Source organism: Geotrypetes seraphini, chromosome 15, assembly GCF_902459505.1.
Source record: "Geotrypetes seraphini chromosome 15, aGeoSer1.1, whole genome shotgun sequence".
In the NCBI taxonomy this organism is placed as follows: Eukaryota; Metazoa; Chordata; class Amphibia; order Gymnophiona; family Dermophiidae; genus Geotrypetes; species Geotrypetes seraphini.
In genome coordinates this window covers 49,834,669-49,857,371 of record NC_047098.1, presented here as the reverse complement: position 1 = coordinate 49,857,371, position 22,703 = coordinate 49,834,669, and the positions used below count along the sequence as shown (strand labels likewise).

General features: G+C 41.2%; 1 protein-coding gene across 4 annotated transcripts in view; it reads left to right on the top strand.

The window, feature by feature from the left end:
- The window catches only part of ACACA (acetyl-CoA carboxylase alpha), a 434,156-nt gene extending 418,268 nt beyond the window's left edge, over nt 1–15,888 (top strand). For 2 of the 4 annotated variants that reach the window (XM_033921833.1, XM_033921832.1), the window contains 3 exons: nt 2,753–2,923; nt 11,753–11,889; nt 14,238–15,888. In XM_033921833.1, the coding sequence (XP_033777724.1) occupies nt 2,753–2,923; nt 11,753–11,889; nt 14,238–14,364 (435 nt within the window). In that variant the 3' untranslated portion in view covers nt 14,365–15,888. The remainder of the gene's footprint in view (nt 1–2,752; nt 2,924–11,752; nt 11,890–14,237) is intronic. The other 2 variants (XM_033921836.1, XM_033921835.1) reach the window with 1 other exon arrangement.
- The last annotated feature ends 6,815 nt before the right edge of the window (nt 15,889–22,703 follow it).

Below are 22,703 nucleotides of genomic sequence, written 5' to 3'. Positions count from 1 at the left end.
ATTTCAGATGGATGCAATTGAAGCAGGCCATTCAGGTAGGGTTCCCTGAATGGAAAAACCTTAATAACTATCATAGTATGGAATTCTTATGTTTTCAGATAGATTCCATGGGTCACCAGGCCGCAATGTGGTATAAATTGATATCTGGATTCGTACATAAAAAGAAAAAAAATGGTCTTAGAGATATTTGGAGCATTGAGATAAAGCATCAGATTAATGCAACTCAATGGCCACGACTTTGGTCTTGGAGGTTAAGATGTACATTGTCAGCTTCTATGAGACAAACTTGGTTTTTTATTTTACATAGAGCTTTATGGACCCCCACACGTTTACATAGAATAGATAGCTCTAAGTCTAATAGATGCTGGCATTGTCATCTAGAAGCAGGGACATTAGATCATCTTTTATTTTATTGTCCATTCATATTAATATTTTGGAAATCAATTTGGCCTCAAATTAATAGGATGTTAGAAAATCCGGTAGCCTTGACATATGATACGATTTTGTTTGGTACTGCAATGAGAGCTCGGAGTCAAATTACATCAAATAACAATAAACTTTTATTTATATTGACTGGAGTAGCAGTACAACAAATTATACATAACTGGAAAAATTGTGACAGATTGAACTAATTTTTGGTGGAACTCAGTTTGCCATATATATAAGATGGAACGTACATTTGCAACACAAAAAGGATATATGGATAAGTTCAAAAAGATTTGGGGACCATTAACAGATTTTTGCAATGACTGATTTTTAATTTTTCCCATAATAAGATAATGGTTAAAGGAGGGAGGGTGGGAGGGGGTAAGGTTTTTATTCTCTTTATCATAAATTATAAATAATTTATCATATTAGATGATTTTCTTATGTGAAACTAAAGTAATAAAGGGAGGGGATAGGGTTCTTAATTAAATAATAATTGATAAAATCATTACAATTCATATGCTATGTAAACTCATAATAAGAATAATATAAGATATGGTTTATATAAATTACATTATAGAAATATCAAGTGTATTGTTAAGATAAATTGTATGAAAAATTTATAACACTTGTTGTTATATGAAAAAATCAATAAAAAACTTAAAAATAAAAAAAATAATTTATTTCATCTGCCATTTAAACAAAAATTCATGGCTTCATATCAAGTGTTATGGGCTGTTCTGCTTGCCATGATAGTTAAAGGTATATTTGAGGCCCTTCTGGAAATTGAACAGGGAAAGGAAGTTGTGGACATCATTTAAGAGCTACACAGGTTTCTGGCTCCCAATCTGAAGATCACTGCTGCAGTGATGAGACTATGAACAGCAGGAGGGTCGGCCTTTGCTAATGAGGGAAGACTTAGAGGCGCTGATTCTATAAAGTCCCCTAAAGTTAGACGCCGATATCAGCACCGATTCTTTAAAACTTAGGCACCCACTATAGAATCGTGCTTAGATGACATTCAGCATCCTAACATTTAGGCATCCCCAATTTACGCCAGGGATTTCTTCACCTAAAGTTAGGCACCGATATCAGAGCCTAGCAGCACCTAATTCACAAAGATGCCTAACTCGAAACACACCCATGATCCACCCCTAGCCATGCCTACTTTTAGTGTAGGCGGTTTGGGTAAGGCCTCTACTTTTTATAGAACTGAGTTTTTCCAATAAGGCACCTAACTTTTAATTAAATCCAAGTAAAGCTGATTGTGAGGCATTGAGTGCTAAAATTGGCACCGAGTAAGCCTATTGATCAAATTAGGCTCCTAACTTTAGGCAGACTTTATAGAATTAGGCCTAGAGTGCCAAGATCTTAGCCCTGATCATGAGTCAGGAGGAACTTCCTGACGGGGGAAAAAAAGCATATTTGAAATCCAGTTTGACTTTGGAGTGTCACTTCTGCTTCTTGGTTTTAGGACTGGTTATACTACAGACTCATATTGTTGTGGTCCTTCTGCTTTTTGGTTGATCTAGAACTGGCTATGCAGTCCTTCTACTGCTTGGTCATTAGAAGATTTAAACTGCATATGGCCCAATATTCAGAAGCGCTAATTTATGGAGTGGCAGCCACTAGACAGATAATTGTCATGTACATCAATTTTCAGCACCAGGATAGATTGAGGGGTGAGGGTGGAGTTATTATCTGTGTAGCTATTAGATTTAATTTAGGCCAACAAAAAGTGACCTAAATTAAACTGCTTAGCTGTACGGATAGCAGCAAATATCATCGCTGGCTGTAGAGCCGGTAGTAGTCACTGCTCTGCATGTGCATTCATTGATGCTCACTAGTCAGATAGTGGTGCAGAATAGATAGATTGGATGACTAGCCTAGTGGTTAGAACTGTTACCTCAGCATCCTGAGGTTGCAGGTTCAATCCCAGCACTACTCCCTGTGACCTTGGGCAAGTCACCCAACCCTCCTTTGCCCCAGGTACATAGTTAGAGTGTGAGCCTGCCAGGACAGATAGGGAAACACTTAAGAGTACGTGATCACCATTCAAAGTAAACGGCTTAGGAGCCCCTTAGTGTATATAACTAGTCTAAAAAGAAAGAAATAAAAATACTATAGCTGGCCTTGGAAAACAAAGTTGACCATAGTATTTGAATATTGACCCGATAAAGTTCATATTTGAATTTTCTCTTCATGTGCACATCTGGCCTTCTTCTGGATTGCTCATTATGGCTTGGTTAGTTCTGTTTGTTGTTTTCTTTTCAATAATGCAGGTTCTCTCTTTCCTCCCTCTCTCCCACTTGTTTTCTGTGCATAGGATGTTCTAGAATGGAAAACCTGCCGTACATTCTTCTACTGGCGACTGCGTCGGCTGCTATTGGAAGATGTGGTGAAAGGGAAGATCCACAGTGCAAACCCTGAGCTCACAGATGGGCAGATCCAAGCCATGTTGAGGCGTTGGTTTGTGGAGGCAGAGGGAACAGTGAAGGTGAAAAGCTAAAAGCTACCTCTTGGGGAAAGGAGGGGATGGGAAATTGGAAGTCTCTTTGATTTTTAGGCTTGCTAGGGCCATTTACCTGAAAACTTGTTGGGGGTAGAGTGAAAGTCAGTGGCCCCCCCAAACCAGGTCTCAGAGACGGTCACCAGTGGCAGTAACTGGCAGTCTCCAGTACATAGACCAAAACCTCAGTGGACTTGAAAAGCAAATCAGCCCTTAACCCTTTCAGGACCAAGGGACATATTTGTCCCATAACTTTAAAATCCTATCAATTTTGATTGGGATAGTCTACAGTTCTAAATTTGATATGTACGGATTCCATATGATACTGCCTTTATGTAAACAAACTGGTTCCGACATTCATTCATTAGCGTCGTTGCTAGATTGACGAGAAGATTCACTTGCCACACTGTCCATAAGCCAGAAGTGTGATTTTTTAAAATAAAATAATGATATTTCACAAAAAAAATCAATTTTTTGGCATCTGCAAGCCCTTTTTACCATAAAAATGTCGTCAAAACCACAAAAAATTGGCCTACGATCCTTATGGTCCTGAAAGGGTTAAGGGAAAAAACGGGGGCATGTCAAAGAGGCAGGGAGTGGGTTCAGATTTGAAACAAGTCCCTCAGTTTTTCCTCATTTCCTGTAACAAAAAAAAAAAATTATAAATGCACTAGTCAAATTTTAGAAATTTAGTCACTCTGAAGTGGTGCAAGATAGATAGTGTGTGACAAAATGTTGGCATGTGCATTAATTGTTACAGATCTAATGATTATAACTGTTGCTCTGAAAGCCGACAGATGCGGAGGATTTACTGAATTTGTAGCATGTGTAATATGAGGGTCATTTGTGGGAGGTGTAGCTTTAATTTGTTATAAGAGACCAATGTGCTTCAGCTGAATTTATTTGTGAGTGCTGAATTCAGTAATACTATCCATGACCCATGAGATGCAGTGCATCTTAGCTAGTATGAGCACTTTCCCTTTGCTTTCTGGCTGCAGTTTCCTTGCAGGCCAAGGTCCTGTGTTTACTGGACTTGTCTAAGAAGTATTTTGATCTATCAAGATACACACTTTTCTTTCTTCACATACCGTATGTCACCATCTTTGAATAGTTTCCATGTTGTTCTAGTAAAAGGTATCTAAAGTTACAAAAAATCCAGTTTTCTCCAGAACCCATAACAGCTTAATGGAATATCTGAAACAGCTGTAGCCTCAGTAAACAGCTCCTCCTGTTTTCAGAGTCAGTGTTAGGAATTAAACTAGAATCCATCTGTAAGAAGTATGAAAACAATAAAATAAATGCACATCATCGTGCTCAAAAAAAGCTTCAGGATAAACAAAAGGGAAAAAAAGAGAGCAAGTTTCTTTCCTCTAGGAGCCAAGGTAGCGCTTGGGAATCTAAAGATGTGGGCATCCCGTCTGCTAATACATTACACCAATCAGGATGAGTTATCTAAAGCCACAATTAATCTGCTCCCTGCCATACGGTGATAGGAAGGCATCACGCTGTTTCTTAATTAAAAGCAAACGGATTAAAAATGATTAATAACAGTATTAAATATTCTCTCAGACTAAAAAGGCTTTGGGATTCCTGGGCAAACAGAGCGTAAGTAAGGCCCTTTAAACCAAAGCACTTTTACTTTTTAATTTTCTGAAATTTATGCTTGCATCCAGAAATGTGCATGTTTGAAAAGATAAAGCTTGGGTGAAGAAACAGAAATGTATCAGGGAGTATGTGTCATGGGGTCATTCTGTCTCATGTTCTTGAATCTTTAATACATGTTAAGTTCCATTCTACACAGGGTTTCTAGGTAAGAATTGGAACATCCAGGTCAGGATGTTCACATTTTCTGAGTGTTTTATAAAAAGCTTTGCTGACATCAGAGCCTTCTGTAAAATACACATAAAAATGCTGATAGATACATGTGTATTTGCCAGCAAGTGATTTCATTAACAAATGCATGTTAAAAAAAAAAAAAAAAAGCAGCATCATGTGACACTTTACATATGTAAGCACCAGAAACTACATGTACACATGCTGATTATAGCAACATACATGTGCAGATGAAATAACTCTTAAAAAAAATTTGGGTGGTGGTAGACATTGCTGCAAAAAGGTTATAGTTATCGTATATACTTGAATATAAGCCAACCTGAATATAAACTGAGCCAACCTTTCCCCCCCAAAAAAAGGAATGAAAAAGGTTGACTCAAATATAAAGGGGGGGTGTAATATTCAAGTGCCCTGCTTTGTCAGGCTCTGCACCCCCCCATCCCCTGCCCAGCTCTGCACCCAGCCACCTTTCCTGCCATGCCAGGCTCTGCACAAGCCTGCCTTCATTCCCTGCCAGGCTCTGCACCCTGTCTCCCATTCCCTCCCACCTCCTGTCCCAGCTGACTCTGACAACTTTTACCTCCCTCTCGCGTATCTCTCGAATTCCTGGTGGTCTAGCGGTGTACTGGGGCAGGAGCGAGCTTCCTGTGCTCCTGCCCTGTCCAGAGTCGCTAACTGAATGGCTGCTGCGAGAACTCATGGCAGCCATTCATTTAGCAGCTCTGGATGGGGCACGAGTAAAGGAAGCTTGCTCCTGCCCCGGTACACCACTGAACCACCAGGGATTCAAAAGGTATGCGGGGGAGATGGGAGGTGAAAGTTTGTAGAGTGGGCCAGGAAAGGAGGCAGGAGGGATCCCTCCTGTCCTGGCCCACTGCTGGACCACCAGGTCATACAGCAGACCCAGTGGAGGCCTGTAACATGTCTGGGGGGGGGTGCTGGTCTGAATATAAGCTGAGCCCCCCAAATCTTAGCTTATATTTGAGTATATACGGTATTTCAGGTGGCGCTAGACATCACTGAAGAAAGTTTGTAGGTAGGCAGAGAAAAGGAGATTTTGTAAGGTCGGGCCCTATCCATTTTTCATTCCCAGCCACAGAGGACATTATTTGCATTGAATACATTGTAAATTCAGCTATCAGTTTGCCATGGGGAAATTTTATGGCCTGATTTTTATGTAAGCCTTCAATCCATGACCCTATCCCCCCACTGCCCTAGCCAGCAGATTAACCATTCCCCCTAACTTTATCCATGGCATCCTGTTTGTCTGTCTTGTCTGTAGTAGTAGAACGGCTGAGAGTACTTTTGGAGGGTAATTTTAGAAACCATTTTAACATGTAAATCTAATCTACAATTTGTAAGTCGCTCTTTGCCTATATAGGTTCAAGGCAATGTACAATTCAAATGATGGTAAAAAGAAAGAATTAAGGAGAGGAGATACTAAACAGGAGGAGAGGGAAGTGGTGAAGTCCTTAAATGGGTTTAGTGATACGAGCACTGGCCAGAGCTTGGCTGAAATGTAACTGTCAGTCGACCCCTTTAATATGGAATTATTTGCCACGCATGTTTGTTGCATTCTTTCAAATTTTGGGCCTTAGGTTGTGAGTGATTTGAATCATGGGATGCCATGGGTTCTTGCCACTTTACTCATTTTCCCTTTTTAGCTTTGCTGAATCTCAAGTTTACTATAATGATATTGTAAACTTCTTTTCCTTTCTTAATTATTGATCAGATTGTAAAGCTATTTGATTATCTTTGAAGAACGATATAGAAAGTCTTTAATGAACATAAACATGATATACACACCGTATGTGTATAGATTTTGGATGCAAGATGTAGGCTAGCTCAGTGTTTTTCAACCTTTTTACACCTATGGACCAGCAGAAATAAAAGAATTATTCTGTGGACCAGCATCGGTTCGTGGACCGGAGGTTGAAGAACACTGGGCTAAGTCGTGGGCCAGACCCCGCCCATCTCTACCCAATCTCCACCCCAGACCCCACCCCCATAATAGTAAGTCATGGGCCAGACCCCGCCCCCATAATAGTACTAATTGCAACGTCAGAAATAAGGCTTTCCGGTTCAGGCACAGGATGCTGTAGGAGCCACTGCCCGTGGCTTTGTGCACTGAATCAGTTAGGAAGAGGGAGCTGGCTCAAAGATAACACCGCATTGATCGCACTGTGGACCGGCGATTGAAGAAAACTGTTTTGGGCCTGATGCACGTGCTGGCCCTGTGGACCGGCAGGAAATTTCTGTGGACCAGCACTGGTCCATGGACCGGCGGTTGAAGAAAACTGGGCTAGTTTACATAACATAGAAACATAGAAATAGACGGCAGATAAGGGCCCACGGCCCATCTAGTCTGCCCACCTTAATGTCCCTCCCCTACCTTTGCCCTGTGAAGAGATCCCATGTGCCGATCCCATTTGGCCTTAAAATCAGGCACGCTGCTGGCCTCAATCACCTGTAGTGGAAGACTATTCCAGCGATCAACCACTCTTTCAGTGAAAAAGAATTTCCTGGTGTCACCTCGTAGTTTCCCGCCCCTGATTTTCAACGGCTGCCCTCTTGTTGTCGTGGGACCCTTGAAAAAGAAGATATCTTCCTCCGCCTCGATGCGGCCCGTAAGATACTTGAATGTCTCGATCATGTCCCCCCTCTCTCTGCGCTCCTCTAGCGAGTATAGCTGTAATTTGTCAAGCCGTTTTTCGTATGGTAGATCCTTGAGTCCCGAGACCATCCGGGTGGCCATTCTTTGCACCGACTCCAGTTCAGTGGCTCTCAAAAGCAGATGTTTGTGGCTTTAAAGTCCCAGCCCTCATATGTGCTTGCTTTTATTTTGGCTGGGTGAACTGCAATCCATTGGTTAAATGGTTATTCTTGGCCATTCAAACCCTTCCCCCATAAAGAAAGGTTTGCAAGGCATATCTGAGCTAGTAGCTGCAATTTTCCTTTAATCTCACACCATCATGGACCTTGTTCCTCCTATAATAACCAGTTCAGCAGTCACACTGCATCCTTGACTTGGTCCCCTTGCAAAATGATCCCAGAGTAAGTGATAGCAATTGGGGGGGATGGGGGAACCATCGGCTAAGTCACTGAGATTTTTCTTAACAGGCCTACCTATTAAATTATGCAAGCCATCTCATTGTCATTCTGACTTTGATTTTGTTAAGGGATAACCAGAAAGGATAGTGCACCTTTTAAATGAGAAGCTTGGTGTTTAATTACCCAAACAAAATGACATAAATATGAGTGAACACTAATGGTGGTACTTGGTTTACCGGAAACCATTAGCGGAGTAATTCCTAAATGATTTGTAAGGAAAATGAGAGAACAGAGGAACGAGAAGGCTATTAGGTGTCTAACACATTTCTGAATTATTATGCAGTCAACTACCTAGGAAGTACCAGACTAAATTATCTTTAAAAAAATTAAGAAGAGAAGCTGTTTGTTGTAGATAATTTGGTGGTTGTGGATGGTTGGTAGCGACTGTTTGATTTCTGATGACTGAGAAAGGTCACTGCCTGGTTCAGGGTTAACACAAGGGCAATAGCTCTCTTTTTAGATGGAAGGCGCTCCCAGAATCTCTAGGATATGAGAGTTCTTAAAAAAAATAAAATAAAGCTATGGGAAATGATCAATTTGTTTAATATATACTTACAATTAATATTAATTGTGTAATTAGATATTTTTATTGTATTTCTGAAGGACTGGTTGTTTTTGCATTCTTTTTATATTAACAATGTTAATTCAAATATTATTTTATTGCTGTAATCTGCCTTAAAATTATATAGGGTTAAGCGGATAAGAGGGAAAAAATTTCCAAATATCTAATGACAAAAAAATTAAAATTAGAAATGGTATAATAATTTTGCTCAAAAAATAAAAATAATTTGTTAGTTTTGTACAGCCCTTAAAACTGCTATAAGAAGTGGTACCGTATATACTTAAATATAAACCAAGATTTTTGGGCCAAAAAAATGGCCCAAAAATGGAAGACTCGCGGCCTCTTTTACAAAGCCGCCACACGGCAACAGCCCCGAAGCTCTTTAAATCTCTATGGGCTTTGGGGCCGTTAGCGCAGCACAGCTGCTAACACGGCTTTATAAAACAGGCCGTCAGTTTATATCCAAGTTCACCAGATAGCTGAGTGTGTCGGTCTGCTCATTGACCACTTGAATGGCCGACAGAGGACCAAGAGAAGAGAACAATCGAGCTTGGAAAGGGGGAGACGTAAGGGAAGGCCACCAGCCCTAACACGCAGTACACGATTCTGACAGGGCTGTTAAGGTTCCAAATAAACTATTTTGTACTGCAAGAGAGAGAGAGTAAGTGCCAGGCCTAGGAACAGCTGCCCAAAATGGGAAAAGAGAGGCCCGTGTGAGATAAGAGAGACACACAGACATGGCTCAAGGGAGAGACGGATGGGCGCGCGGGACACAGACACTGGGAGGAGCGGATGCGCACAAAAGGAGAGCGAGAGAGGTTTGGAAGCTGCTGCGTGAGGGGGGGCATGAGCCATGGACAGGAGCCATGCGGGGGAAGTGTGTGAGACATGGAAGCATCCGGGGAGCCGCCACAGAGGAGGCCATAGCACTCAGAGCTTGGAAGATACCGTCCGTGAGTCTCCCGATCAAGGAGAATGCACTCTTCAAGCGGATTCTGAGATGTTATGAGCACAAACAATACAGAAATCAATTGAAGCAAATCCTCTTGAATCCAAAGATTGCAAAACATGAAGGTAAGCTTTAAAGCATTCTAGTAGCAATTAGTTAAAAAATCATTGAAACCTAGAGTTTTACATATAGTACAGATATATTTTTAGTAGTTGAAGTTCAAGGAGCAAGGGATGACTTTGAAGGCTCTCTGGCAGGGTCTTTTGCTTTATTATCTTTTCCTGCTTCACATTACTAGCTGATCTAGTATTTAGGAATCCGGGTAATCCCAGATCAGCCTTAACTGTACTATCTAGACCAGTTTACAGCCAGAGAATCTAGAAACCTCTTTGCAGAATTTAATCCTATTTGTAGAAGATGTAGGGGGAAACGGTGAGAACAGGATTGAGAGACTACATTAGAGACATGGCTAATGGAAGAAAAGGAAGCGGCATGGGTATAGATTTGAGCATGGTATCTATATGCTTCTCCACTCATAATGATAGATGATCAAGAAGAAGGAAAAGGCAAAACTTGACTTGGATAATTGCAAATACATCCAACTGTTGGGAGATGACCTTAGCTGGTGCTGATGTTTAAATTATTAGAGCTTCTCTTAATAGTAGCCCCCCCCCAATTTTGTAGAAACATGATACTATGAAGAATTGTCAACAGGAAAGCATTTTCCCTTTGAAATCTGGAGGAAAGTCCACCAAGATGCGTTCTTGAATTCAGATACACTATGGTCCTGGCTCATCTCTACCACCTCCACTGTGAGGCTGTTTCATGCATCCATCACCCTTTTGGGGGATTATGGTGGGAGGGACTTTTTATCTAAACAGATATTGTTTAAACTGCTGTTACTGTAAATGTTTTGTGATAATAAAAATACGTGTATTTAAAGTTAAAAATTTGTGTTCAAATATATGGCAGGGATGTCTAGACTTTCTCACCAGTATCACCCAAATTTCTAATCTCGGTTTATATTCAAGTCAACCTTTTTTCCTCCTTTTAGGGGGGGAAAAGGACACCTTGGTTTATATTTGAGTATATACGGTATATCAAATTTATTAAATCCATTCCAAAGAAAGAGTGAGGCAGCCCTGGGAGTGATGGACTGATAGTGCTCTGTAATGGGCTAATATGGGATATAAAAGATGTCTGCCCTCAGTCCCATAGTGGAGTCAGTGATGAGCCTGCTCAAAGTGACGCAACAAAGACAGCAGCACCCGATGAAGTGATTTGCAAAATAGGCAGTTCTGTTGAGCTGAGCTGGAGAGCGCCAATGATACAGAGAAGTGTGGATAAATTGGATAAGTTTAATTAGTTTAAGAAGCTGCAAATACCTTATTTGTGGGATATGTCCCAAAGATTGAATTAAGATGAGAGTTTCTGGCTTTGCATTTACCAGGGTTACCATATGCCAAAAGGACGGATTGAGACATCTAAGTTTTACTTCCATTGCTTTCAGTGGAAGTAAAACCCGGATATCTCAATACATCCTCTTTTTTTCTGAAGCCATAAGGTAACCCTAGCATTTACCATTATTTAAAGGAGTCGGATTTAAAAAGATTTTTCAGTCGTCTTTTCTCTTCGCAGGAACAAAAATGTAGAATGACTTACTGGTGGAATTTAGATATTTTAATAGATATCCTTTGTTTTGGAGAGATTTTATAAACTTTATTTGAAAGATACTCATATTTGCTTCAGTAAAGGTCAGGTTATGCCGAAATGTTTTTATGAGTCTGGATATTATGAAAAGGCCAAATGTGTATTTTCCCAGGTACTGTATTCATGGTTGCTGCTTATGTGATCCATATAGAATTTACAAGGTATTTGTGGAATAAAAGTATTGGATTAGACATTAATGGGAGAGAAGATCATTTGTTGGCAAAGTGGCATTCATTTGAGCCTGAGAAGCCAAATAAGTCAAGTACGTGACTTTACTGATGTCTTCCTCTATCTTCCTCTACATGTATTGTTACACCAAGAAATTGAATTCCATGTTTAGTGATTAGCAAGTATTTTACAAAGGGAATTCATATAACCTTTTGGAGCTAGTGTTATAAACTATGCAAATGCTTACACTGATTTCAGAGTCTGCAGTTTTATGCTGTTGGAGCTAAATCAACTGCCTGTTTTATAAAGACACATAGGTACCTGTGTTGCCTTTATGAAATAGATGCCTTTTTGAATTTCTCCCGTAGACCTGATTTTATAACAGCACATCTAAATGCTAGTTGACATTCTTGAAAGATTGGTGGTGATGGGTAGTTACCAAAAACATTTGCAAGGATCAGTCACATGTGCCTTTTATTTCCAGGCATACTTATGGGACAATAATGAGGACGTCGTGGAGTGGCTAGAGAAACAGCTGGCGGAGGAGGAAGGGGTCCGCTCAGTGGTAGAGGAAAACATCAAGTACATCTCCAGGGACTACGTCCTAAAACAGATCCGCAGGTGGGCTAGGATGGTGTGACCATCTCCCCTCTCAGCCCCTTCTATACATGTAGGGAGAGGAGCTTTGCTGTTTTGTCTTACCCTGGGTTTGCAGAAGGTTGTAAGGTCAAACTTGTCCTGATGATGACATAATCAGAGTATACATGTTGAATATTCATGAGAAATCTGGATGTATTTCATGCATATTCATTTTAGATATCTTGAGAAGCTGTGAGTTCACCAGGTCAGGTTTGAGTAGCCCATGTATAGGGAGATTTTTAATATTAAATCACATATCCCTTAGCCTGACTGCATGTTGGAAAAGTATGTATACTTCCATTGCGTCCCACAGATCAATCCAGAGAACTTGTAGGTTATGTCCGTCTACTAGCAGGTAGAGATAGAGAACATCAAAGTTCACTTTCTGTATTCTCCCTCTTAAATATATGGACGCATTTTCCCTTCTCTGACCAAGACATGCATTTTATAAGGCCTGTATTATGAGCAGTTTATGGCAGGCTTTTACCCCCGGCCTCTAGATGCATTCTATGAGAACCTGTGGATTCATGGCCTGCTTTCCCACAGTCCCCTGTGCCTGTCTTGTTATGCCAGGATCATAATCTTTTGGCATGGATGATAAGGTGATAAGCTCAGAAATGTATTTTTCCCCTGTATCTTTTAAATTCTTTGCTCATGTTTTCATGCTTTTCTATAGTCTAGTTTTTCTGTGCTCCTTCTCCCTCCCCTTCCTTAACGCAGTAGGCAGCATCTTTTCTGTTCTACCCCAGGCTTGCCATGAGACGCTTCTCTCAGTTCAGTGCCAATACATAGGCAACCTGTGCCCTAGTACTCTTTGAAACTTATTCTACTAAAAAGGTCTCAGAACTGTCTAGTAGTTCAACTTCTTTAGGTTCTAAAACTTAAAAGACAGTAGCTGTAATTTTGTTTTACTTTAATTTTTATAAATTCATTCAAAATCATAGCTTAATATTGAGCCAGTGTTGGAAAAACATAACATATCAAACTGCTCTCTTTGAGACAGGGAATAAAATAGTACAAGACACACTCTATACAGTATAGCCAAATAAAGGGCCTGCAACGTCACCATTCTTTTGGACATCGCTCACTACCCTGGCACACTACACCCTTTCCGTGCAGCCAGTGTATATAACCAAAGGCAGAAACATACTACTGACTCTAGCTGCAATCAAGTTCAATATTCTATTCTAAAGGATTATATGGCTGGACAACGACAGGTTCCATCTGTCCAAATCCTTAAAATTCAAACTTATGGATACATAAGTCATGCTATGTCTGAAAGTCCTCTATCCAAAGTGAGGCAGGATTGGAAATATTTTTGGGACAGGGCTTAAAGCTTTACATAGAACATCAAAATTTAGCAACTGTCCTTCAAACTTTCTGTGTTTAACACAGTGTATCGCAAACTGTGTGCCGTAGCAGATTCCAGGTGTGCCGATGAGATGCCGGAAAGGAGGAGAGGCATCAGCTGATTGCTTATAGGACTTGTCTCTCACAGCGAGAGGCACATCTTGTAGGCGGTCAGCCGTGTCCGACGACTCTCCTCCTCGCTGACGTCTCTCCTCCTCTCCCCACACCTCCCCTCCTCCGGGATCCCCCACTGAAGTGACAGCTTCAGGGTTGCAGCCGGAGGGCCTCAGATGTTGACATGATGCATGTGCAGATGTCACTTCCAGGTGCTTTCCGGCCAGGTAAATTTCAGGTATAATGTTTTGCTGATAACTTTTCTGTATTAGATTGTAAGTCTATCTTTGGCTGTTCCACCTGTATGCTTAGCCCAGATGACTGAAGAGGTGGTTTTAAAAAGGATCAGGCACTGTTTAACTTAGCTGAAAAGTTAGATTCCTAAGTGGATGCGCACATGTAAGTAGGGGATGTGTTTTTGAAAGAGCTATTTGTGTATTTTCTAGCACTGGCTTAGAGTGTTGCATAAAATGTCAATGACTTAGGCTATGGAGGAGTGATTGAGGGAGTAATTGAACTTTCTTCTCTAGTATTTAAAACAATTCAAAACTCAAAAACTAGCTTCTTCACTGGCTCCCTTTGGACATGCAGTTTTGCAAAATCCGGCACTTACACATGAGCATGTTTTTTCTACCGGGATTGTTCCCACTGTGTATGACCCCACAGTTCATATCTTTTTTTTTTAGTTGTTTTTTTTTAATCACACAGCCTTATATTTAGAGTGGCTGGAGCTTTCATAAAATAGGTTGCAAACTGTGACTGGCTGGATCTTGGATGTTTCCTTTACAGGATGTTCTTACACAGTATTATGCAGAAACTCTTTGATGATTCACCTTGCCTGTTCTATGATGCTCTTTTCTTTCCAGCTTGGTGCAGGCCAATCCTGAGGTGGCCATGGACTCCATCGTACATATGACCCAGCACATCTCCCCTACCCAGAGGGCTGAAATTGTGCGTATCCTCTCTACAATGGACTCCCCAACATCAACATAAGGGGAGAGGGTGCAGACAGCTCTCCCATCTTTTCTACAGGAACTACTTACTGGAATGATACAGGGAACAACGTAAAAAGGAAAGTATATGTTAATTTATAGATAAATATATATATATAGATATATATATTAGTTTTATTTATTTAACAAAAACATAGTTGGAATTCTTGAGAAACTGACTATGCGGGAAAACACTCACTGTAAGGCAATGAAAAGGACTGATTTACCATGAGGCCTTGCAGGCAGAAGAATTCCCCTTTATTCTACACCCTTGATGTTGTTTTTAAAGGGCACTTTAGGGTGATGTGTCCCCTTTTAATACCATAATACATATTTCCTGGATAAAAGAGACTCTTACAGCTGCCCAGCTGGCATAGATCCCTGGAGCATACAGAATGGATTGATCAGATGATCTTTTTCTGCCAACAGTTCTGTTGTGAAACTTCATCGAGGCCTGCAATTTGTGAAAACAATGAACACCTTGGCTAAAGGCTCCTTGGGACTTAACTCTAGTTAGCAGCATCTACATTTGGATGGAGGCAGATACAAAGTGTGTGGGTACAGTAGGGCAAGCCTCGGTGAGGAGGTTCCTTTTGTGGGATCTCTTAGGAAGAGGAGGAGATTGTGGATGATGCAAATGGGCTGATTGGCTTTTTTCTGCTATCATGTTTCTAAGTACCTGTAGGCTATAAGTACCCTAAAGGGTTCAGTATTGCCTCGTTGTTGTCACTCAGAAATGAGCTTCAACATCATACAACACGCACTACAATCTTATTTCATTGTATTGAATCATTTGTCAGCTATATTCCTAGGGTCCTAAAATAAAGATCCATTCAACGTGGTACAGCACAATCAGTAAAATCACAGAAAAGCAGACAAGCCACAGCACTCATAACAAAAACATTAAAATAAAGAGTCTTACTCATTGTTTCCCACAGCCTTATTTCAGTCTAACCACATCTTTTGAAACCAAGGTCAAAACAAAACAAGATACTCCCTTTTTATTGTACTAATGGAATACATTTCATGACCAGCTTTTGGGGGCCATGCCTTCAGAACAAAATAAACAAAAATATGATCAGAAAAAAACCCAAGTGAATGTTCTTGATGACCTGTTGTAAAGTGGATGGCTTGTTTGAGTTTGACTTGTTTTTCCTGTGTGGTGATCAAATTTAAAAACTTTCCAGTCTAAAGAAGTGGTTCTCAACCCTGTTGTCCCCCAGCCAGTCAAGTTTTCAGGATATCCCTAATGAATAAGCATGCCTGTCTCCTCCATTACATGCAAATCTCTTCATGCATATTCATTAGGGATATCCTGAAAACCTGACTGGCTAGGGCACCACTGGTCTAAAGCACATGTTTGAAACTAGAGGACTTAGTTGGAATCAAGCTGGTCAGGGTTCAAGATATCCACAATGAATATGTATAAGAAAAATTTTCATGGATAGTTTCAAGTTTAATGGAGATTTGATTAATCGCTTAATAATAATTCTAAGCGATGTACATAATAATAATAAAATTACAAAATATGGGGAACAATACAATGAGTAACAAAAAAAAACAAAAACCAGGTCTAACAAGACTATTGACAAACTTAACAAAACTAAGAACATAAGGGAAGAGAGGGATAAGAACTACAAATTATTTGAAAGTTAAAGAGACATATAAGGGAGATACATAAGGAAAGGGAAGTTAAAAATTACTTCAATAAATTTAGAGAGAAAATCTGAAAATCTGAAAGCTTTGTTGAAACTAGAGGACTCAGTTGAAATCAGATGCTTTAGTCTATCCCTGCAATGCTTTTCTTTTTTTTAATTTTGTACAAGGACTAGGTTGGGAACCCTTGTTCTTTTATGATTTTTCTGAGTTTTTCCAAATCCGGTTTGTGTATGACACAAGAGATATTCTGACTTTCTTTTCTTTGTACTCCAGTAGATGTGCCTGGATTGTTTTCAGTGAAAAGCAGTCTTTCTGAAGATGATTTGTAATTGTAGTGAAAGATGGTCAGGACTTGAATACCACTACATCAGTGGTCTCAAACTCGCGCCCAGGGGCCACATGTGGCCCGCCAGGTACTACTTTGAGGCCCTCGGTATGTGTATCATAATCACAAAAGTAAAATAAAATATGTCTATTTAGCTATAAATTACAATATTATTATTAAGACTTAGCCAAAAGGAAAGAATTACAAACTATAAAGAGTTTTACTTCATGCAAATTGTCATTTCTTTAATAAGACATTAACTATTTTTTCTGAGGCCCTCCAAGTACCTACAAATCCAAAATGTGACCCTGCAAAGGGTTTGAGTTGGAGACCACTGAACTACATCAATGACCTTTATGACCACAATGCAACCCTTTAACCTTATTACCACCCAAGGCTTACATTCCTGCTATGTGCCACGTCCAAATAAAAGCACCCATAATTTAAGGGCAATGTCATTGATAAAGCACCGTTCTTTGGTACAAGCAAAGCAGATTACATTTATTATAGGTAGGGTCTTTTTCTTTCCCTAGTGGGCTCAACAGCAAAATTTTTGTACTTAGTACAATGGAGGGTTTAGTGACTTGCTCAGGATCACAAGGAGCTACAGTGGGAAATGAAACCAGTCAGAGCAGAATTTAATGTTTGGACCCCTTCATGTATTATAAATATATTTTAAAGCACCCACCAATAGTGCACTGCCTGGTTCTTAACTGCAGAGGAATTGGCAGGTAAAAACCACTGCAAGCCAATTTCTCTGGCCAACTAGAATAAAGACACCCCTCTCCTCCCCTTCTAGTATCTGATTTACCCAGAGCAAGATTCTGCACATCCAAAAGGCCCCTTCTAAACTTTTAGGTCCCAGTCATGAGCCTGGTTCGCCTATGCACTAATTCTGCCCTGAACCCACTTCCCCAAGACCTCAGCGCACTGCATAGGTGCAGAGTACACTTGCAATTATAACTTGGACCCTTTGAAAAAAGCCCACATCTATTTATTAAAAGCTGGTCTTGTAGTTTGAATCTGCTGGTTTATATGGGCAGCCAGAGAGGGCAAATACTTTTTAATCATGCATGTGTGTGAACTGGTTTCTTGTTAACAACTCCAAGTACAGGCAATAGAGTGGAAAATTATCCTCCCCTCTCCTCCTGTAGCTGTGTATCCATGTACACCTATGGTTCTCAACAGAGAATGACACCGGGACTGGTTCCTATGGTTAACCATGGGGAAATAAACCCAGGGCAATTACTGTAGGAGCAGCAAAAAGCTTTCTTCCTGTGGTAAAAAAAACCAAAACTTTTAACGTGACTCTTGAGTCCTGACCTGAGCGAGCTCTCCTTCCTCCACTGGTGTTGGCCTTGTCCTCCCCCCACCCCTTCAGAGTGCAGTATCGGAAGACAGCCGCCCAATAGGCCCTTGCCTTGCGCCACCTCCTCTCTCCCCTCGATTCCTCCCTCCAGTGTAGCATCACAAAGAAGGCCTCTACTTGGCCTTGTCCTCTCTCTACCTCCTCTTCCCAAGTGCCAACATTAGAGGACCCATTTGCCGCTGCCACACACATTCAAAAACCCTGGCAATGAGCATTTTGTGAGTGTTGGATGGAGTGGTGGTGATAGGGATTAGGAGCGGATCAGAGCCGTAGTTGAGGTAAGCGGCTGGAGACAGAGGTGGAGGTGAGCGGGGAAGGAAGAATTTGCATAGTAAGGCTTGTCTTTTTTAAAAAAATTAAAAAACCTCTTCTCCCCTGCTGGCAACACACAGCTGCAATCAGCTAATTTCGCTCTTCTCCCCTGCTTGCTCAGCTGATCGTGGCTCTGGTAACGACTCAGCTGATGCTGGCAGGGGAGAAGAGGCTTTTTTGTTTGTAGTGGGCTTGACGGGAAGTGGAAGAGTTGTGCTGTCAGTGAAGAAGAGCAGCCACTTTGGGTTGGGAGGGAGGGGAGAAGCAGGCAAACTGAAGGAAGAGAGAAAGTGGGCCCTAACTTGTTTGCTTTTTTAATTAAAAGGAGGCCTTTTTTAACCTGTGCAGAGCTTTTTTTTAAAGAAATGTCTCCTCTTTAGCGTTAAAAAAAAAAAATCAGTTTAAGTACAGGTTGTGCTGGTATTGGTTGGGTGCTTCATAGTTGTAAAGAATGTTGTTTCCTTTTATACTTTAATAAAAAGACAAATATATAAAATCATACCTGTTTGAGGCTTGTATGGATGCTGGGGACAGGAACAAATCTTTTCCTTGGGTCATTCTTTAGCTCAACTCATTCGTCAGGGCAGCTGCTCCCTCTTCTCCCCCTCCCATCAATCCATGCAAGACTTGTTTGCAAACATTAGATCTGAAAACCAGGTTGATCTCTGTATAATTCTATTATGGATATTTGTTGTCAGTATCCCCCCCCAAAAAAAGAAAACAAATTAGAGGTGGAGGTAGGGAATCCCCAAGGAATGCTCTTAGATCAACTGCCATACACAATTGCTTTATATGAAGTAAGCACATGTGGTTACATAGCATTGCTACATTATAATTCAAATAATTACATCATATGTACCTTTAAATGGCCTCTAGCACAGTAACATGCGTGGACATAAGCACAGAAAAGGACCTCTAGGGTTTTGCACAGAAAAGTAATTTCACCTCTCACTCATCACTGCAGTGTAAGAGTTAAATGTGCCTTATTTTCATCAGGTGACAATATTCCCTTGCATTCCCTTTCACCCCCTTCACTCAGGAGTGAAAATGCACCACAGGCGAGTGAAAGTAAATTGCTTCTAATGGTCCAGAGGGAGACGTAGCCCAAGTCTGCATCCATCTCTGGAGCTGAGTGGGGTGCAGGTTTCCAGCAGAAGGGTTTAAAGCCTTTGTAAATGACATGTAGAGGTTTTCTGCACAAACCTGGCAGACTGCAAACCTTGCCTTTCTGAGACAGTAATGGAATTAGAATTGTTTAATACAACAGATAAGTCAGTGAAATGTGGCAAAGAGAGAGAGAGTGAAAAGTGAAATATTCCCAGCACTGCAACCCTGAATACTAAACAGATACAAAGTTACTGAGGCAGAAAGAGTGTAAATGATGTATTGACTAAAGCCACTTTAACCAACAATGTCATATTACTTTCTAATTATGCCTCTGAAGCAATGTTTACTTGCCCTGGCTTACAAAATTCAGCGAAGGAACCCAACTGGTACGAAAAGGCAAACGGGGTTCTAGCTGTCTCCTGCACTCACACTTTTTTCTCCCTCCAAATTCCACCAGTTAGATGCAGGCTTCAACTTGAGTCAGCATCTAATCACTTGCTTCCAAAGTTACCCTGTGCTGTGGTAATAACTGGCATTTTACCCCAGTTTAGTTTACTGCAGGTTAGTGTCTCTTAAGTCATACATGAATAATATAACATATGATCCACCTGGCAAGCTGCATTGTTTTACAACCCAGTGCTCCCAGAAAGCCTCCTTAAAGGGGCTAGAGCTGTATTAATGGCGACTCCCCCCCCCCCCACCAAACACCTTTCCACATAGTGCAGGCCCCCTACCTCTGCCAAAGACCTCTCAGGCCTACTTGAAAAAATTCCCCCATACCTCTAACGTTCCCGACGCAAGCGTAACCGTAACCTGCTGCTCACGCCAGCTTCGGCTCTTCCTCTGATGTGACTTTCTGGACCTGCCTAGAAAGTGACGTAGGAAGAGCCGATGCTGGCGCGAGCAGCAGGTTGTGGTTACACTTGCGTCGGGAAAAGATTTTGTTTTACGTTAATACCCTTCAAGTATTTGAAAGTCTGAATCATATCTCCCCTGTCTCTCCTTTCCTCTAGGGTATACATATTCAGGGCTTCCAGTCTCTCCTCATACGTCTTCTGGCGCAAGCCTCCTATCATTTTCGTCGCCCTCCTCTGGACCGCCTCAAGTCTTCTTACGTCCTTCGCCAGATAGGCTCTCCAAAACTGAACACAATACTCCAAGTGGGGCCTTACCAATGACCTGTGCAGGGGCATCAACACCTTCTTCCTTCTACTGACTACCCCTCTCTTTATACAGCCCAGCATCCTTCTGGCAGCAGCCACTGCCTTGTCACGCTGAAGATCTAAAGGCAAAAAAACAGTGTGAAAAGGCAGTGGCTGCTGCCAGAAGGATGCTGGGCTGTATAGAGGCATAGCCAGAAGAAGGAAGAAGGTGTTGATGCCCCTGTACAGGTCATTGGTAAGGCCCCACTTGGAGTATTGTGTTCAGTTTTGGAGACCGTATCTGGCGAAGCACGTAAGAAGACTTGAGGTGGTCCAGAGGAGGGCGACGAAAATGATAGGAGGCTTGCACCAGAAGACGTATGATGAGAGACTGGAAACCCTTAATGTGTATACCCTAGAGGAAAGGAGAGACAGGGGAGATATGATTCAGACGTTCAAATACTTGAAGGGTATTAACGTAGAACAAAATCTTTTCCAGAGGAAGGAAAATGGTAAAACTAGAGGATATAATTTGAGGTTGAGGGGTGGTAGATTCAGGGGCAATGTTAGGAAATTCTACATTATGAAGAGGGTGGTGGATGCCTGGAATGCGCTCCCGAGAGAGGTGGTGGAGAGGAAAATGGTGACTGAGTTCAAAGAAGCGTGGGATGAACACAGAGGATTTAGAATCAGAAAATAATATTAAATATTGAACTAAGACCAGTACTGGGCAGACTTGCACGGTCTGTGTCTCTGTATGGCCGTTTGGTGGAGGATGGGCTGGGGAGGGCTTCAATGGCTGGGAGGGTGTAGATGGGCTGGAGTAAGTCTTAACAGAGATTTCGGCAGTTGGAACCCAAGCACAGTACTGGGTAAAGCTTTGGATTCTTGCCTAGAAATAGCTAAGAAGAAAAAAAATTAAAAAATTTAAATTGAATCAGGTTGGGCAGACTGGATGGACCATTCGGGATTTATCTGCCGTCATCTACTATGTTACTATGTGTTGTTGCTTGTGCTGGGAAAGTTAAACAGACGGAATGGAAGGGGCACGAGGATGGGTGGGGTCGGTGTGCCACTGCCCCAGGCACCTCTCACCCTCGCTACACCACTGCCTAGTGGTAATCTTGCAATACTAATACTAGGAGGGAAACTACCGCTAGTGCCATTTTGAACCTGGATCTACAAAGGGTAGGAGTGACGGGAGTTTGCACCACCAGGGATTTCTGCAGGGGCTGTTTGGGTGAGGACTGTTGGAGGGGGCCTTGCACTCTTTGGGAGGTTATCTGCAGGAATGTAGGGGGGCTGGTATTAATACAGTTCCAGTCCTTTTAAGATGGTATCAAGGATCTTAGGGTTATTTGGCTAGTGGCTCAACGTTTCTAGGCAGGAAAAAATAAAGCCAGCCAGCCAGTGGCATCCTAACAGATATTAAGAAAGTTTAGCACACTAAAACTGGGAGATTTTAATCACATCCAGTTAAAAAAACTGAAGAAGAAAAAAAAAAGACCTCAAACATTGCCCTGCTCTTTACAGGGCTATAATTTAACCATCACACCCCCCCCCTCCACATACACACACACACTTATGCCCTTCCTTCCCCACCCCATACCTCTTTTAAATCCTCACCAACATGAGCAGCTTATAATCTGTATCAGTTCCACAGATATGACAGTATCGAAGAAACTGAGCAAAAGGAATATTTGTTCGAAGATGGTAAGGATGCATGCTCAGGAAGGATAACAGTGAATTTCTATCAGTAGGTTTAGAAAAAAAATATTGTATAAAAATGTATTTTCCTCCAATTCTATTTGCAAACAATTTTGGGGTAATGTTTAACTTCAAATTTGAGAGGTTTGTGCACTTTTTGAATGTCATTCAACAATCAAGTAAAATAGCTGTGCTTCCTTTTTTAAAAAAAATTAATAGGCACACACTAATTTTGCGACTAGTAAAACAGATTCCCAACACCCAATATGTAGGTAAGAAAGGGATCATGTGCTAAGCATATGCTAATTGGTTACTGCACAGTAATGTAGCTGAGCTGATTAGTGCAAAACACACCCACTCTGTCCCCAGATATGCCCCACCCCAAAAAATAAATTTTATTTTTTAGCATGTGGGTAGTGCGCACACATCCCAAAATTACCACAAGATGCTTCATCTCACTGCTGCATCAGGGAATTAGCTTGACCCTCTTTTAAGCATGCTGTTGTTTTTTCACAATATTAAGGAAGGTTTTTCTTATGCCAATGACTGAATTTGAACTGTACATGCAAGTTCTCTGAGGCTTTTTCTTTCCTAGCTTCATTTTCACTGCACTGAGTCACCAAATGTTAGAATAATTGTAACTTTCAGCACTCACTTCCTACAGGAACTTAGAAGATTTTTACTGAGCCATCAGAAGCGGCACCCCAAATACACAAGGT